At 21.7% G+C, this 16,800-nt stretch overlaps 1 protein-coding gene across 12 annotated transcripts in view; it reads left to right on the forward strand.

Moving 5' to 3' along the window:
- The first annotated feature begins 6,833 nt into the window (after positions 1-6,833).
- trol (terribly reduced optic lobes) overlaps positions 6,834-16,800 on the forward strand; it is a 239,541-nt gene continuing 229,574 nt past the window's right edge. For all 12 annotated transcript variants that reach the window (XM_065510085.1, XM_065510086.1, XM_065510087.1 and 9 more), the window contains exons 1-2: positions 6,834-6,937; positions 9,593-9,931. In XM_065510085.1, the coding sequence (XP_065366157.1) occupies positions 9,815-9,931 (117 nt within the window). In that variant the 5' untranslated portion in view covers positions 6,834-6,937; positions 9,593-9,814. The remainder of the gene's footprint in view (positions 6,938-9,592; positions 9,932-16,800) is intronic.

Below are 16,800 nucleotides of genomic sequence, written 5' to 3' on the forward strand. Positions count from 1 at the left end.
TACCGTAGCTACAACTTTCCTAAATATTGTTAGTGAAAAATTAGGAGACCCTGGAAGTTATTCTAAAAAAATTAAAAAAAAAAATTTTTCTTCCTATATTTTTTCAACAAAAGTGCACGAAAAAGCTATTTTTTGAAAACAAATTTTAACAAAATTTATTTGGCGGACTCTTAGCTATATTATTGTCATATAAAGTTAAGCCGTATCACAAAGTCTGAATTAGCTGTTAACCAAAAACTGATGACACCTTTTTTAGAGGCCCCACTGATTTTCAGAAACTTTGGGGGCCCATAAAAAAAAATCGGTCACCAAAATGGACAAACTGAGTATAGGGTTTTACTACCCTTTGGTAGTAGAGTCGAACCTATATAGTCATGATCGTGTGTTTTTTTCACTGTTGCACTGTGTTATTAATAAATAAATTTCTTTTCAAAAAAAAAACTGTGATAAACTTTTTGACTTTTTCCCCAAACAGCCATAAGCAACAAGCATAAAATAATATATTTCAAACAGAAAACCACAAAGAAAAGAGAGCAAATCAAATACAAATAAACTTAAATAACTGTTAAGTAATAAAAAAGAGAACATTAACTAAAGAGCTAACGGTAAGTAAATAACAGAGGTTATTTTAAAGAGTAATAACAGTGATAATTGAATAATTAATGGAAGAGTGATAAAATGGTTAGAAGAAGTAAAGGGAGAGTGAATAAGATCCTTAAAAAATAAGGTTTAGGGACTTATTTAAAGAATTTCAAATATTTTTGTGACAAAAGCCAAATATTTGTATTCGAAATAATCACAATTCTTTCAAATCTTAATAATTTATTTAGAAATGATAGTAAGCTTACTTAAATATTTAAATTATTTAAAATTTAGTGAATTTCGAAATTCGAAATTAAGTTCGAATTTTCGAAAATGTCCATAAATTTAAAAATTTAAAGTTATTCCTGTTTAAATGTATTAAATAACTGATTAAAAATAAAATTTAGTAATTTTTAAGCTCAAAATCAATTTCGAAATTAAGTTCGAAAATTCGAAATTAGCAAAAACCTGCTCAAATTTTAGAAATTTGTTCAGAAAGGTGGTTAGAATGACCCATATAAAGAAATTATATAAAATTTACATATTTTTAGAATAAAAATCAATTTCGAAATTTAGTTCGAATTTTCGAACATAACTTAAAATTGTAAAATTTTATAAAATTTATAATTAAAACTTATAAATAACAAAAAATATGTGACTTAATTTAAAATTTAATGATTTTCTAAATGAAACCCATATTCGAAATTAAGTTCGAAAATTCGAAATTAACAAAAAACTAATGAAATCATTACAATATGTTTAGAAATATTATTAAAAAGATGTAAATATTCGAATTACTTCAAATTTTGTCATTTTCGAAATTGCCAAAAACCTGAAAATCTATACAATTTGTTTAGAAATATTGATAGATTGATTTAAATTTTCGAATTACTTAAAATTTTGTTATTTTTAAGTTAAAAACTGAATTCGAAATTAAGTTCGAATTTTCGAAAATGTGTTTAAATCCTAAAATTTTATAATATATATAATAAAAACACGTTAAATAAGTGATTTAAGGGTGAAATCGAATTTCGAAATTAAGTTCGAATTTTCGAACATGTCTTTAGAAGTTAAAATTTATGGATTTTTTGTGTACATCCTATAAAACACTATAAATGACAGCTTAAAAATAATATTTTATGATATTCTGAATAAAATCGAATTTCGAAATTAAGTTCGAATTTTCGAACTTGTATTTAAAATGTAAAATTTATTTAGTTTTTTGTGTAAATCCTATAAAACATCATAAATGACAGCTTAAAAATAAAATTTTATGATTTTCTGGATGAAATCGAATTTCGAAATTAAGTTCGAATTTTCGAACTTGTCCTTAAAATGTAAAATTTATTTAGTTTTTTGTGTAAATCCTATAAAACATCATAAATGACAGCTTATAAATAAAATTTTATGATTTTCTAAATAAAATCGAATTTCGAAATTAAGTTCGAATTTTCGAACATGTCTTTAAATGCAAGATTAATGGTTAAATCTTATAAAAAGCCATAAATTAGTGCTTAAAAGCTAAATTGTGGACATTTTGGGGTTAAATTGAATTTCGAAATTATGTTCGAATTTTCGAATGTCTTTAAAATCTAAAATTTACTTAGTTTTTTGTCTAAATCCTATAAAACACCACAAATGACAGCTTAAAAATAAAATTTTATGATTTTCTGGATGAAATCGAATTTCGAAATTAAGTTCGAATTTTCGAACATGTCTTTAAATGCATAATTTATGGTTAAATCTTATAAAAAGCCACATATTAGTGCTTAGAAGCTAAATTGTGTGAATTTTGGGGTTAAATCGAATTTCGAAATTAAGTTCGAATTTTCGAACATGTCTTTAAAAGTTAAAATTTATGGATTTTTTTGTGTACATCCTATAAAACACCATAAATGACAGTTTAAAAATAAAATTTTATGATTTTCTGAATAAAATCGAATTTCGAAATTAAGTTCGAATTTTCGAACATGTCTTTAAATGCAAGATTTATGGTTAAATCTTATTAAAAGTCATAAATTAGTGCTTAGAAGCTAAATTGTGGGCATTTTGGGATTAAATTTAATTTCGAAATTATGTTCGAATTTTCGAACTTGTCTTCAAAATGTAAAATTTATTTAGTTTTTTGTGTAAATCCTATAAAACACCATAAATGACAGCTTAAAAATAAAATTTTATGATTTTCTGAATAAAATCGAATTTCGAAATTAAGTTCGAATTTTCGAACATGTCTTTAAATGCATAATTTATGGTTATATCTTATAAAAAGCCATAAATTAGTGCTTAGAAGCTAAATCGTGGGCATTTTGGGATTAAATTTAATTTCGAAATTATGTTCGAATTTTCGAACATGTCTTTAAAATCTAAAATTTATTTAGTTTTTTGTGTAAATCCTATAAAACACCATAAAGACAGCTTAAAAATAAATTTTTATGATTTTCTGGATGAAATCGAATTTCGAAATTAAGTTCGAATTTTCGAACATGTCTTTAAATTCAAGATTTATGGTTAAATCTTATAAAAAGTCATAAATAGTGCTTAGAAGCTAAATTGTGGGCATTTTGGGATTAAATTTAATTTCGAAATTAAGTTCGAATTTTCGAACATGTCTTTAAAATGTAAAATTTATTTAGTTTTTGGTGTAAATCCTATAAAACACCATAAATAACAGCTTAAAAATAACATTTTATGATTTTCTGGATGAAATCGAATTTCGAAATTAAGTTCGAATTTTCGAACATGTCTTTAAATGCAAGATTTATTGTTAAATCTTATAAAAAGTCATAAATTAGTGCTTAAAAGCTAAATTGTGTGAATTTTGAGGTTAAATTTAATTTCGAAATTAAGTTCGAATTTTCGAACATGTCTTTAAAATGTAAAATTTATTTAGTTTTTTGTGTAAATCCTATAAAACACCATAAATAATAGCATAAAAATAAAATTTTATGATTTTCTGGATGAAATCCAATTTCGAAATTTAGTTCAAATTTTCGAACATGTCTTTTAAAGCATAATTTATGGTTAAATCTTATAAAAAGCCATAAATTAGTGCTTAGAAGCTAAATTGTGAGCATTTTGGGATTAAATTTAATTTCGAAATTAAGTTCGAATTTTCGAACTTGTCCTTAAAATGTAAAATTTATTTAGTTTTTTGTGTAAATCCTATAAAACACCATAAATGATAGCATAAAAATAAAATTTTATGATTTTCTGGATGAAATCGAATTTCGAAATTAAGTTCGAATTTTCGAACATGTCTTTAAATGCATAATTTATGGTTAAATCTTATAAAAAACCATAAATTAGTGCTTAGAAGCTAAATTGTGTGCATTTTGGGGTTAAATTGAATTTCGAAATTAAGTTCGAATTTTCGAACTTGTCCTTAAAATATAAAATTTATTTAGTTTTTTTGTGTAAATCCTATAAAACAGCATAAATGACAGCTTAAAAATAAAATTTTATGATTTTCTGTATGAAATCGAATTTCGAAATTAAGTTCGAATTTTCGAACATGTCTTTAAATGCTAAATTTATGGTTAAATCTTATAAAAAGCCATAAATTAGTGCTTAGAAGCTAAATTGTGGGCATTTTGGGGTTAAATTTAATTTCGAAATTATGTTCGAATTTTCGAACTTGTCTTTAAAATGTAAAATTTATTTAGTTTTTTTGTGTACATCCTATAAAACACCATAAATGACAGTTTAAAAATAAAATTTTATGATTTTCTGTATGAAATCGAATTTCGAAATTAAGTTCGAATTTTCGAACATGTCTTTAAATGCAAGATTTATTGTTAAATCTTATAAAAAGCCATAAATTAGTGCTTAAAAGCTAAATTGTGTGAATTTTGGGATTAAATTTAATTTCGAAATTAAGTTCGAATTTTCGAACTTGCCTTTAAAATGTAAAATTTATTTAGTTTTTTTGTGTAAATCCTATAAAACAGCATAAATGACAGCTTAAAAATAAAATTTTATGATTTTCTGTATGAAATCGAATTTCGAAATTAAGTTCGAATTTTCGAACATGTCTTTAAATGCTAAATTTATGGTTAAATCTTATAAAAAGCCATAAATTAGTGCTTAGAAGCTAAATTGTGGGCATTTTGGGGTTAAATTTAATTTCGAAATTATGTTCGAATTTTCGAACTTGTCTTTAAAATGTAAAATTTATTTAGTTTTTTTGTGTACATCCTATAAAACACCATAAATGACAGTTTAAAAATAAAATTTTATGATTTTCTGTATGAAATCGAATTTCGAAATTAAGTTCGAATTTTCGAACATGTCTTTAAATGCAAGATTTATTGTTAAATCTTATAAAAAGCCATAAATTAGTGCTTAAAAGCTAAATTGTGGACATTTTGGGGTTAAATTGAATTTCGAAATTATGTTCGAATTTTCGAACATGTCTTTAAAATGTAAAATTTATTTAGTTTTTTGTGTACATCCTATAAAACGCCATAAATGACAGCTTAAAAATAAAATTTTATGATTTTCTGAATAAAATCGAATTTCGAAATTAAGTTCGAATTTTCGAACATGTCTTTAAATGCTAAATTTATGGTTAAATCTTATAAAAAGCCATAAATTAGTGCTTAGAAGCTAAATTGTGGACATTTTGGGGTTAAATTGAATTTCGAAATTATGTTCGAATTTTCGAACTTGTCTTTAAAATGTAAAATTTATTTAGTTTTTTGTGTAAATCCTATAAAACACCATAAATGACAGTTTAAAAATAAAATTTTATGATTTTCTGAATAAAATCGAATTTCGAAATTAAGTTCGAATTTTCGAACATGTCTTTAAATGCATAATTTATGGTTATATCTTATAAAAAGCCATAAATTAGTGCTTAAAAGCTAAATTGTGTGAATTTTGGGATTAAATTTAATTTCGAAATTATGTTCGAATTTTCGAACTTGTCCTTAAAATGTAAAATTTATATAGTTTTTTGTGTAAAACCTATAAAACACCATAAATGACAGTTTAAAAATAAAATTTTATGATTTTCTGAATAAAATCGAATTTCGAAATTAAGTTCGAATTTTCGAACATGTCTTTAAATGCATAATTTATGGTTAAATCTTATAAAAAGTCATAAATTAGTGCTTAGAAGCTAAATTGTGTGAATTTTGGGTATAAATTAATTTCGAAATTAACTTCGAATTTTCGAACATGTCTTTAAATGCTAAATTTATGGTTAAATCTTATAAAAAGACATGAATTAGTGCTTAAAAGCTAAATTGTGTCAATTTTGGTGTTAAATTTAATTTCGAAATTAAGTTCGAATTTTCGAACATGACAGAAATTTCAAAAAACAACTTTTAAAACACTATTTATTAGAAATTTAAAACAAATTTTAATGATTTTCTGTTTAAATCAAATTTCGAATTTTCGAAATTATTTCAATTCTAATAAAAGTTAACAATTTCTTAAGTCTCATGACTTTGGGGTTAAATAATGCATTAACAACTATTATATTCGAGTTATAATGGCTAAAAGAGAGCTTTTAATTTGCACTTTTACTCTTTGGTGTTGTTGGTTAGAATTTCATTTCATAAGAAAGAGTATATGTTTTGTTGTGTTGTTGTTGCTTTTGCTTATAGAAAACCAGATTTCTCTGTTGGCTGTTGTGTGTGTGTTTGTTGTTGTTATTTTTATTCGATGAGTTATTGAGTATGTGCATGTTGTTGTAATTATTATTATTATTGTTGATAGTGTTAAAACATGTTGTCTTTTTGAATATCTTTCATTTATTTTAAGGTTGCAACAAACAAATCAGTCTGTAGACGAACGTCGGTCGTCGAGTACTTTTCGGTGGGTTTCTTTTTTGTGATTTGTTGTTGTACTTTTTTGTTGTTGTTGTTGTTGTTATTTTAAGGGAACTTAGAGAAGAGCCAAAAAGCATAAAAATTCATTTTGGCGAGTGTCTGATTTTTCAACAGAGACACTTCGTATTGTTAGTTTTATGTACTTTAACATATTGTAAATGCAATTTTACTTGTAAGAGAGTGAGTGTAAGTGAGTGAGTGCGTTTCGTTTTAATGTTGTTCGCGTGAATACACAAATTTGTATTTCACTTTATCTCCCCAAACACACAATATACAATTTGCACACAAGACAGCCAGCCAGCCCCAAAGAACATTGGCCGTTATCATCACATCATCACTTTAACATACTGAGTACTGGTGTGAGTGAGTAGTATCTGTGTGTGTGTGCAAGAGCATTTGTATCTGTGAGTGGCCGTCTGTGTTGATTTGACTTCAAGGAATATATGGATTCATTTAGTTGCGCGCCGTCGTACGTTGGGGACGCACGCATTTCGTTTCTGTTTGTAAATAACGTGTAATTGGTGTGTTTTAAAGGATTTTTTTCTTTTTGAATTTTTAAATAATTTTTTAAATATTTTTTAACTAAAAAAAAACTCAATAAAACCATTTCAAAAATTAAAGGATTTACGCGCGTTTTTTTGGTTTTTAAATAAAGGGAACCACTGTTTTTTTTTTTGCTCGTTTTTATTACTTAAAGGATTTATCATTATTAGAAAAACGTGATAAGAAATTGTTGATGTTGTTGACGACAACGACAACAACTACGTTCAAAAAAGCGGAAATCGTGATCTAGTTAAATTTGTGGAAAATAATATTGAAAAAACAACAAAAACATAAATAAATCGTGTTAAAAAAAGAATTTTTTTTTATTCTCTGATAGTGTGACAAATTGAACATTCAGAACTGAGATGGATTAGTTTTCTTAAAGCTAAAGGAAATAAAAGGATAATGAAGTGAAATAATAATAAAATAAAAATTTTAAAAAATAAACTAAATAAAATTTTTATTAATTCCAAAAACTTGATATTTTTAGTAATATTTTTGGAAAACTTTTAAAAAATTTATTTAAATCTTAAATAATCAATTCAAATAAATTTTGCCAAAAAAAATTTCAAATTATTAAAGATTTTTACTTAAAAATAATTCAAAAAACTTTTCGAACATTTAAGAAAATTTTGAAAAAAATAAAAAAAACTTTTGTAACTAATTTAATTTTAAATTTGAAAATAAAAGAAAATTTTAGAAAAAATATAAAAAATTTTGAAACGAATTTACAAATTTTTCAAAAAATATAAAATATTTAGAAAAGAAATATAAAATTTTTAGAAAGTAATTGCATACAATTTTTTAATCAACAAATTTAAAAAAATGTCAAAAAAAATATTTGAAAAAAATTAAAATTTTTTTTAAATTAAAAATAAAAAATAATTTAAATTTTTTGAAATAAAATTTGAAAATTTTGCAAGGAATTTTATACTGGTTAAAGAAAAAATATTCAAATATTAGTTTTTAAAAAAATTTAAAATTTTTATCAAAAAAATATCAAAATCTTCTAGCTAAATTCAAAATGTTGGTCTTAATATGAAATATTTTTAAAAAAATTTTTAATTGTTCAACAAAATTTAAAGTTTTTAACATTTTGAAATTTAAAAGTTTTTAAATGAATTTTAAAATTTTCCAATAAATTTGAAATTTTTAAATAAAATTTCAAATATTTTAATGGAAACAACTAGAAAATAAATTAAAAAATATTCTTTCTTAAACAGATTTGAAATTTTTTAAGTAAATTTGATTTTTTTTTTCAAAAATTTGAAAATTTTCAAAAAAAAAAATTAAATTTTTTAAAGAGATTTCAGATTTTTTTTAAACAAATTTGAAATTTTTTTTAAGAAATTAAAAAAAAACCAACTAAAAACTAAATTTATTCCAAAAAAATTTGAAAATTTTTAAACAAATTTGAAATTTTTGAAACATATTTGAGATTTTTTTTTAACAAATTTGATATTTTTAAAATAAATTATTATTGAAATGTTTATGACATAACCGACCATATTAAACATAATAGTTTGGCCAAATTTTTGTTTTTCAAAACAGATTAAAATTTGTTTTCAAAATAAAAGATTTTAATATTTCTTACCCCCATTAACACGAAGCCTGGTTATGTCTTAACAAACAGTTATACTGCCGGTTAAAAATATTTTTGTATGAAAACTGTCAGTTTAACTATTAGTTAACACATAACCAGACTTCGTGTTAATGGGGGTTATAGATATTTAAAATATTTTATGAAAATATGAAAATTTTGCAGTTAGGTAAATTTATTTAAAGTTACAAATTTTTATGAAAATTTAAAAAAAAAATTTTTGAAAATTTTTTCAAAAACTAAAAATTTGGGAAAAAAAATTTGAAAATAATTTAAAAATTTGTCCTCTAATTCATCTAATCTAAAAGTAAAGCTTTAAATATAGTGAACTTTAAAATTTGGAAAAAGTACCTAAAAAGTACTTTTTAAAAATATGTTCAAATTTATGGAAATTTTGAAATTCTACTTCATTTTTAATAATAATAACAGGGATTATTTAAAATTCATGAAAATACAAATTTTCCAAAAAGTACCAAAAAAGTACTTTTTAAATATTTTTTAAGATTTATGGAGTTTTAAGCTGTTTTATGACGCCAAAATCATTCAAATGGACTTTCTAAGCCAGAAACAGTTTTAAAATTCAATAAATTCCACATTTTAAAAAAAGTAGTAGAAAAGTACTTTTTTAAAATTTCATTCAAAACATATTAATTTTTAAAAAATGTTCTCTTTTTATGTTTTTAATGTAATTTTAAGGTATATAAACATTAGATTTTACTTCAGTTTTAAGAAAACGATCCATCTCTTTATTAAGTCACTCTACACCCTTTACTTACTCTCTTTACCTAACATCTCCTCTTTGTTTTAAGACATTTTTTCAAAACGTCAAACGTGCGCGTTTCCTATAAACGGTTTCATATTAAATTTGCTGACTTAACTGAAAACATTTTTTTTGTTGTTGGTTTTATTTTTAAAACAAAAAAGTGCAGTGAACAATTTTTTTTTATTAAATAACAAAAAAAAAAAGAAAAGAAAATACATAAAATTGTAGTAATAAATTGTTATTGTTTCTTTTTTTTTCTCTCAATTTCAGTTTGTTTACAACAAGAAAAGTGCTAAAAAAACAGTGTGTTAAAAAGTAAATTCCAAAAATTAATATAAATTTAAACAATTTGGGCCGAAAAACCAACGCTCAGCGTTCGTTTTGTTTTTCTTTTAGTTCAACCTTTTTTTAATTTTCTTTTAATTTATCACCCGCTTTTTTGGTTTAATCCAAAAGAGAGAAATAAATAAAAGAAATTTATTTGTGTATAACATGGGTACGACCACGAATCGTATGCCCATGGGCGTTAAAATGAGGCGTAACATGTCATTAATGTGGAAATTATTGGCGATTATTGTGATAATACAAGCAAGTGGAATAAGTGCTAAGGTAAGTGTGAAAATTAAACAATTAAAATCACTTAATAAAGATTAAGAAACCATAAGTTTTTTTTAAAAAATTAGCTAGAAAATTTTTAAAACATAAATTTTAGGTTTTTAGGTACTTGTTAGGTTTTTGTAAATAGTTAGTTTTACTTTAAAATTGTTCATTGTTGTGTTTCCAACCATTTTTTTTATAGATTTAGAGCAATTTTGAAAAAAGTAGTATTTCTACTACTATTTTTAAAATGTGTTATTTTTAAACTTTTTAGAAACCTTTAAGAGTTTTAAGTTTTTTGATATTATTTTTTTGTAAATTTTAGTACTTTTTGAAAAAGTACTTTAGTACTTTTTTTTAAAAATAGTACTTTTTAAAAAAAAATTCAGTTTTTTTAAACAATTTTGGTTTTTTAAACCAACTGAGCAAATTTTTGCTAAATATTTGAATTTCGAAAATAGTAGTAGATATCTACTACTATTTTTTTTATTCAAAAATGCATATTTTTTTCTATTTTTAATGACAGTTTTTATATATTTAACATAAAAAATTGATTTTTCTAAAAAAAAATTTAAAAAAAATCAACTTTGTAAATAGTAGTAGATTTCTACTACTATTTTGTTTCTTTCAAAAACCCATATTTTTAAAATTTTAAAGACAGTTTGTATACATTACATAAAGAAATTAAGAATTTGCTATATATTGGAATTTTCGAAAATAGTAGTAGATTTCTACTACTATTTTTTTTATTCAAAAATGCATATTTTTTTCTCATTTTAATGACAGTTTTTATATATTTAACTTAAAAAATAGATTTTTCTAAAAAATTTGTTAAAAATTCAAATTTATAAATAGTAGTAGATTTCTACTACTATTTTATTAAGCTCAAAAACCCATATTTTTGTAATTTTAAAGACAGTGAATATATTACATTCAGAAATTAAGAATTTGCTAAATATTTGAATTTCGAAAATAGTAGTAGATTTCTACTGCTATTTTTTTTATTCCAAAATGCATATTTTTTTCTCATTTTAATGACAGTTTTTATATATTCAACTTAAAAAATTGATTTTTCTAAAAAAAATTGCTAAAAATTCAACTTTAGAAATAGTAGTATATTTCTACTACTATTTTATTAAGCTCAAAAATCCATATTTTTGTAATTTTAAAGACAGTTTGAATATATTACATTCAGAAATTAAGAATTTGCTATATATTGGAATTTCGAAAATAGTAGTAGATTTCTACTGCTATTTTTTTTTATTCAAAAATGCATATTTTTTTCTCATTTTAGCGACAGTTTTTATATATTTAACTTAAAAAATAGATTTGTCTAAAAACCTTAATAAAAATTCAACTTTAGAAATAGTAGTAGATTTTTACTACTATTTTATTATGCTCAAAAATCGATATTTTTATAATTTTAAACACAGTTTGAATACATTACATTCAGAAATTAATAATTTGCCAAATATTTGATTTTCAAAAATAGTAGTAGATTTCTACTGCCATTTTTTTATACAAAAATTAATATTTTTTTCTCATTTTAATGACAGTTTTCATATATTTAACTTAAAAAATTGATTTTTCTAAAAAAAACTTGCTAAAAATTCAACTTTATAAATAGTAGTAGATTTCTACTACTATTTTATTATGCTCAAAAATCCATATTTTTATAATTTTAAAGACAGTTTGAATACATTATATTCAGAATTTAATTATTTGCTAAATATTTGAATTTCGAAAATAGTAGTAGATTTCTACTGCTATTTTTTTTTATTCAAAAATGCATATTTTTTTCTCATTTTAATAACAATTTTTATATATTAAACTTAAGAAATGGATTTTTCTAAAAAAATTGCTAAAAATTCAACTTTATAAATAGTAGTAGATTTCTACTACTATTTTATTAAGCTCAAAAATCCTTATTTTTGTAATTTTAAAGACAGTTTGAATATATTACATTCAGAAATTAATAATTTGCTAAATATTTAAATTTCGAAAATAGTAGTAGATTTCTACTGCTATTTTTTTGTTGTCAAAAATGCATATTTTTTTCTCATTTTAATAACAGTTTTTAAATACTCAACTTAAGAAATGGATTTTTCTAAAAAAAATTGCTAAAAATTCAACTTTATAAATAGTAGTAGATTTCTACTACTATTTTATAACGTTTGAAAATCCATATTTTTACGACAGTTTGTATACATTCTTGTTAAAAATTAAGAATTTGCTAAATTTTCCACTTTCCATAATAGTAGTAGATTTCTACTACTATTTTCTTATCTTAAAAAATACTATATTTTTCTTGATTTTTCAGCAATTGCTGTAAATTTATCTAAAAAGCTAAATTTTTCAAGAATTTTGCTAAAAAAATGGTTTTTAAAATAGTAGTAAATATTTACTACTATTTTTATTTCCTTTAAAAATCATAATTTTTGTAATTTTTAGGAAATTTAATCTATATTTAATATATTTTTGTTAAAAAATTTAAAAGATATCTGCAAAATATTCTAAAATTATTGAATATTTATTAGCATTTTTTTAGCTTTCTGCAAGCAAAAGCATTTTATTTCAAAATTAAATTTCTTAAGGTTATCTTTGCTTGGTCTCTGTTTAAATATTTGTTGTTTCAATTAATTTAAATTATTTTTTTTTTTAATTTTAAGAAAAATGTGTGTTAATTTTGTGCTGTGGGGAGATAAGACTTTAGAATAGAAGGCTACAAAAGTTTAAGGAGACTATAGAATTAAAATTGATTATGGAAATACAAAAAGAAAACAGCTCTAAAAAAATCATTCATTCATAGCTCTATATTTGAAACAAATTACATACAAAATAGTTTCAACATTTCAAACATAATTTAGCTGATAACATTATCTGTGTAGAGTTGAGAATAAAAATAAAAATGTGAAATTAATAAAGAAATAATATAGAGAATAGTCAGCGTAAAATTGTTTTTAATAGGTGGACAAGTTTAAGACCTACCTTATGTTATTAATGGTTACGTGACGTAGTGGAAAATATTGGACTACGTTAACGTAATATTAATATTAATGTTACGTCACGTAGTCGAAATTTTGCAGGAAATACTTGTGATTATAACTGTATTGAGAAAATATATTCCACGTTTTTTGTCTTCTGATTCGCTGGGTTATCTTTAATGTGTTTTTCTACATTAAGCAAACATTTGTTTTTATATTCATACATATTTGCTTTTTTTAAATTTCAATTATGAACTGAGCTCTTCTTTAAATAAGTGATAACCTTTTTTTATATTCCTAAGAAATATGTCAATGCCGCCAAAAACGTAAAAAAAATCATAATTTAATCTCTCTTTTCTACTGTCAGAAATCATTATATTATTTTCAATTTCATTTCAATTAAATACAATTATTTTACTTTTTTTTATAAAAAAAAAACAGATACGGATTTAACATTAATAGAAAAACATCTTCTCATATCTCTTAACAAAAAAAAAAAGACTTAAATAGTTCCTGTTTCAAAAAACCAATTAAACTCAAAAAAATATTTATAATAAGGTCAGGTTTTTTGTTGTGTATGATCCATTAAATTATAATTATGTTCTGTTATCAATTCTAATCTATTTAGCAGCCAAAAAGTCCCAAAAGTATTTAACTATTTTAAGGCACTTGGTAATCAAAGTTAATAAACAACAAACAAATTTACGTAATTTTCTTGTTTTTTTTAATAACTTTTTGATAAGAAAGCTTTAACCCTAGTAAATTTCATAAAAATTTAAAAATTTTAAGCAAAACAAAATAGTAGTAGAAATCTACTACCATTTTCAAAGTAGAATATCAAGCGAATTTCCCAAATGAATACCATTTTTAAGATAAACACCTTGACAATTCTTAAGTAATGCTAAAAATATTAATTTTTGTATGAAAAAAATAGTAGTAGAAATCTACTACTATTTTCAAATTTCAAAATGTAGCAAATTTTTTAAAGAAATTGTATTTTTGAAAATTCTCCTTTATAAAATTTGTTAAAAACTAAAAAAATATGGTATTTCAAGCTAATAAAATAGTAGTAGAAATTTAATACTATTTTAAAATTTGATTTTATAGACAATTTCTTCAATAAATTTTATTAATTAAGATTTATACATCGAAAATTCCTGAAAAATTATAAATAAAATATAATTTTGAGCGAAATAAAAATAGTAGTAGATCTACTACTATTTTGAAAGTTGACAAAAAAGCAAATTTTTTTTAAAAAAATATTAATTTTTAAATTGCATCTAAAAATTGTAATTTTAAGCAAATAAAAAAAGTTGTATAATCTACTACTATTTTCAAACTTGAATTTTTACACAATTTCTTTAAGAAATACTAGTAATTAGGTTACATATATAGAAAATTCCATAAAAATCACAAATAAAATATAATTTTGAGCGAAATAAAAATAGTAGTAGATCTACTACTATTTTTAAAATTAACAAAAAAGCAAATTTTTTAAAGAAATATTAATTTTTAAATTGCATTTATTTATAATGGGTTAAAATCTAAAAAAAATATTGTATTTTTAAGCAAATAAAAATAGTAGTATAATCTACTACTATTTTCAAACTTGAATTTTTAGACAATTTCTTTAAGAAATACTAGTAATTAGGTTATATATATAGAAAATTCCCTAAAAATCACAAATAAAATATAATTTTGAGCGAAATAAAAATAGTACTAGATCTACTACTATTTTTAAAGTTAACAAAAAAGTAAATTTTTTTAAAAAAATATTAATTTTTAAATTGCATTTATATATAATGGGTTAAAAACTAAAAAAAAATTGTAATTTTAAGCAAATAAAAATAGTAGTATAATCTACTACTATTTTCAAACTTGAATTTTTAGACAATTTCTTTAAGAAATACTAGTAATTAGGTTATATATATAGAAAATTCCATAAAAATCACAAATAAAATATAATTTTGAGCGAAATAAAAATAGTAGTAAAAAGCTACTACTATTTTCAAACTGGAAAATATTGCAAAATTCTTTATTTGAGGTAACTATATAATGCATTTCTATAAAATTATAAAAAAATCGGACTTTTTAACAAAATAAAAATAGTAGTAGAAATCTACTACTATTTTAAAAATGCAAAATATATCATGATTTCTTAAAAAATTCCTAGTTTTTCAAATTAATATATTAAAAATATCTTAAAAATTGCAAGAAATATGATTTCTAAAGCAAATAAAAATAGTACTAGAAATCTACTACTATTTTTAAAAATCAAAATATGGCAAATTTCATAAATAAATCCTAGTTTTTCAAATGAATAAATACTACTATTTTTATACTTGGAAATATAACAAAATTCTTGGAAAAAAATTCTATATTTAAAGCAACTATACAATACATTTCTAAAAAATAAAAAAAAAATAAATTTTAAACGAAATAAAAATAGTAGTAAAAAGCTACTACTATTTTTAAACATGAAAATATAACAAAATTCTTAACAAAAAATTCTATATTTAAAGCAACTATACAATACATTTCTAAAAAATTAAAAAAAAAATGATTTTTAAACGAAATAAAAATAGTAGTAAAAAACTACTACTATTTTTAAATTTGAAAATATATCAAAATTCTTACAGAAATACTTTATTTGAGGTAACTATATAATGCATTTCTACAAAATTATAAAGAAATCAGACTTTTAACGAAATAAAAATAGTAGTAGAAATCTACTACTTGTTTTTTTGTTACTAAAAAGTACTTGTTTTTTTGAAGATATTTGGAAAATTTTTTAAAAATGTGTTTTGAACAAAATAAAAATAGTAGTAGATAACTACTACTTTTTTAAAAATCAATATATGAAAATATTTCTTGGAAAAATATTTTTTTTTTAGTTAAAGATATAGGAAATTTAAGAAAATTTATAAAAATATGATTTTTAATTGAAATAAAAATAGTAGTAAAAATCTACTACTATTTTCAAAATGGAATAAACCAGAAATTTCTTAAAGAAAATGTTGTATTTTTTTAAGGTTTATAAAAAACTGTATAAGAAATAAATTTTCCATAAAGTACCTTTTTGAAAAAAGTACTTTCTAAAAAAGGTACTTTTTGCAAAAAGTACTTTTTGCTAGAAAATGTTAAATTTTTAATTTTATAACTAAAAAATAGTTTTCTTTCAAAATAATACCATTGTTAACACTGTATTTCACAACTTTATGTATGTATGGAGTGTTAAAGTACATAATACTAATATTTTATTAATCACTTTTTGCTTTAAACATATGTTATCATCATTGACACTATTTTCTATTTATTTAATTAATAAATAAATAATAACAACTACAGCTACAACAACAACAAAAACAAATGTATAGTGGTCATACTAAATACATTGTTTTAAAACTCATGTTGCAAAGTGTCTCCTCATACTAACTAAAGAAATTTATTTGCTTTTGTTTCTATATAACTTTACTGTTAGAACATGATGAAGCTGACAAAAAAGAAATAAATATTTATCAAATCGGAAGTGAAGCTGTACAAAGAGGTCAAACAATATGATTGCTTTTTTTATTTATTTTTTTTTTTGAGAAGCTGGGAAATGGAAAAAATTTCTTATCAAAGAAATTTGAACCCAAAAAAAAAACTATAAAAAAAATATTAATGAATGGAAACAGGAATTGGTGTTTTAAATTTAAAAATAAATAAACTAGATTTGGAAAAAATATTTTGAATTTTTCAATAATTCTTTACAAATTTTCTGTACTTTTTTTTTAGCTGTAAACTGTCAAGAGTTCCGCTATTTGTTCTTCTATGGCATCATAATTATTTTTAAAGTTTTAAAACACCTACCTTCACACAACATTTGTTTTAAAAATATAGTTTTTGTATTTATTC

The sequence above is a fragment of the Calliphora vicina genome, chromosome 4 (genome assembly GCF_958450345.1).
Source record: "Calliphora vicina chromosome 4, idCalVici1.1, whole genome shotgun sequence".
NCBI lineage: Eukaryota > Metazoa > Arthropoda > Insecta > Diptera > Calliphoridae > Calliphora > Calliphora vicina.